This window comes from Buceros rhinoceros, unplaced genomic scaffold (assembly GCF_000710305.1).
Source record: "Buceros rhinoceros silvestris isolate BGI_N320 unplaced genomic scaffold, ASM71030v1 scaffold19217, whole genome shotgun sequence".
Taxonomy (NCBI): domain Eukaryota; kingdom Metazoa; phylum Chordata; class Aves; order Bucerotiformes; family Bucerotidae; genus Buceros; species Buceros rhinoceros.
Window position 1 is genome coordinate 1 of NW_010424208.1, and position 2552 is coordinate 2552.

Sequence of the window (2552 nt, forward strand, 5' to 3'; positions counted from 1 at the left end):
TGCCGCTCGTCGCCGGTGCAGCACAAGCCTGTTCTCGAGGACAAGGCCTCCGGAGTGTCTCTCCGGTCGGACCCTGCCTGCTTTCGCGTTCCGGTGTGGCACTTTGTGGCTACCTTGGGCTTAAGTTCTCCGTGGCATCGTTTTTCAAGGGTAGGGACCTTGTCAGGGTGCGAGAGCACGAGGTGCGGCTGTTCTCTCCCGCTCTAGGTTGCTGTGTACCTGCTGGCGGGCCCTGGGCCGCAGAAGCCTGCAGCACCCCTCGTAGAGCTGAGAGGGAAGGCAGTGACACCCACGGCGGTTCGTGTGCTGACGAGTGTGGGACGGGAGATGCTAAGAGGTCTCTGGATTTTAATGTCCGCTCTGATGCATCGAGGCTTGGAAGCAAGTACAACTGAATTCAGTATAACTGAATGCAAATCGTCTTCAGCCTCTCGCAGCTTTGGAATGATGACGAGTCGTTCTGAGTAGGATGTGTGTGACAGATGTAGGTGTACCAACGTAGGAAGGTATCTACAGCCTGAGTGTGTGCTTCTCATCGCATCAGCTCGTACTACAAGACTCTCAGATGTGAATAGTTGGCTGAACACAAAGTGTTGCCTAGGCTGACAGCAGTTAATAGCGTTTTTCCAGTGCATTGGTAGGTTTCCATTTGTGAAGAGGTTTGTGTGATGGTTTCTGTGGTAATTGAGGATGGGGTTCATATAGGTCTGTAGTGCAGGTGATAAGTGGCCAATGGTAACACCATGCTTAGAAAATAACATTTAATTATGTGTTGCACAGGGTTTTCTCTTCCATCCACCCTCCTTTGCTTTCTACTTACCTCTTGGTATAAAACGGTGGCGCTTGCAGATGACGGGTGTAAGAGCATTGAGGTAAATTATCTTGTCAGAAGAGGCAAACCTTAGTATTACCCTAATCTCAAGGAACAGGATGTTGCAAAGTTACTGTCTCATACTTTGCAGAATTAAACCTGAGTTGTGAGTGATTTTGTGTGTGTGCAATGGCATTAAAAAGAGAATAACATTCTCATGTGGTTTTCACTTTCTACTGCAAGTGATGAGCTAATATGTATAAAATAAGCCCCAACCCCTCCCCAAACCCCCAAATAAACCTCACAAAAAATGACTCATGGAAAAGTTGTAGAGCTTGATAGTTTTGAGCGTGAAATTTGTTATGTCTTCTAGGCATTATGTCTTCTATGCATCTGTATTTTTGTTTTCCATTTAAAAGTGATCATTTCACAGATGTAAGCCTGTGACTGTCAGCTTTGGTTTTAAACCCTTAAAAGTGTTATCTAGCATATCCAACTGAAAGTCAAAATAAAACTAGTGTTTTGCTTTCAGGATAATTTCAAAGCATGCATGAGTTTCAGCTGCCCCCTGCTACTTACTGTGTTAGGTAGTCTCAGCTGAAAAGAAGAAAAACTCTGTTTTGTTGGGCAGTTCTGCACTGGGACAGATAACCTAGTTATGTGGAAATAGTTTTTTACCTGTTTTCAAACTAAGTCTAACTAGAGATTTAAGTGAAGAATAGGAAATGAAAAATTTCTGTTTACAATAAACCCTTACGTCCTTACAGGTGGGGAAATTTGCTGTTCACATAAAGGGAGGAAGGGCCTCGGGTGACGAAGGCATGCTACGGACAAGAGGGGTGTGATAACCCCTATCTGTTCCTTCTGCTTACTTCATATGTCATCTAGCTGTCGTGTATCTGACACCAGTCTGAGTTAATTCCACTTGCCAATCTGACAGAAAACTAATGTACCCACCCGTAATATCCCCAGTTTGTTTAGTACTGGAATTACCTTATTCTGGGAGTAGGCTGGTGCCAGAGGTGGCACGGGAGCTGGGGAGGTAGAAGGAATATTGCTCCTCTCGTCAGCTGTATGGAACTGAATTTGTTCGACTGTATCATCTGCCTGCACCCTTACAGGAACGGAAGCAAGAAGATTGTCAGTTAGGGACTTTCTAAGTTAGGTTTTAATGTAAGCTTCTAAAATATTTTGAGAATACGTTATTTTTATAGTATATGTTGTAATAAAAGAGAAATGTCTTGGCAAGTGTGTCTTGCCATCTTCTGAGTATGAATAGGTGACAGTCTCTTTTGTCAACAGAAGCGGCTTATCCAGGGAAGAAACAATGTTACCCAGAGTGAAAGAAAACCTGTAGCAGGCTTCCACTCCTCATTAGATTAAAATGTGCAAAACTTTAATTAGAAAACCAAATCAAGACTGTTGTAAGGAGAGGGGAGGGGTGAGAGGAACAGGTCTCTTTGTATATGTGTACATATAAACTTAGAAATTTGGAAATGAACGTTGTTTTTATTTGATTGTGGAATATGCTTTCTTAATTCTTAATATTGACCAGTTGAAGGTTGTGGTTTTGTGCTGTTTCATGGATTTTACGTATTTGCCTCTTTGGTATTAGAACAGTGTCCTTCCTTGAAGACTGTTCTTGGGGATTTTGATTACAGAAAATAAAGTCTGTGAACAAATTCTGGTATCTCATAGTATTTTAATTTTTCTCCTTTTTTATGTAGGAACTCAGAAGCTT

General features: G+C 42.6%; 1 protein-coding gene across 1 annotated transcript in view; it reads left to right on the top strand.

Moving 5' to 3' along the window:
• Positions 1-207: 207 nt before the first annotated feature.
• The window catches only part of MSH2 (mutS homolog 2), a gene marked incomplete at its 5' end in the record, with an annotated part of 55250 nt that continues 52905 nt past the window's right edge, over positions 208-2552 (top strand). The window contains 2 exons of the mRNA XM_010140713.1: positions 208-464; positions 1933-1957. Of these exons, the coding sequence (XP_010139015.1) occupies positions 208-464; positions 1933-1957 (282 nt within the window). The remainder of the gene's footprint in view (positions 465-1932; positions 1958-2552) is intronic.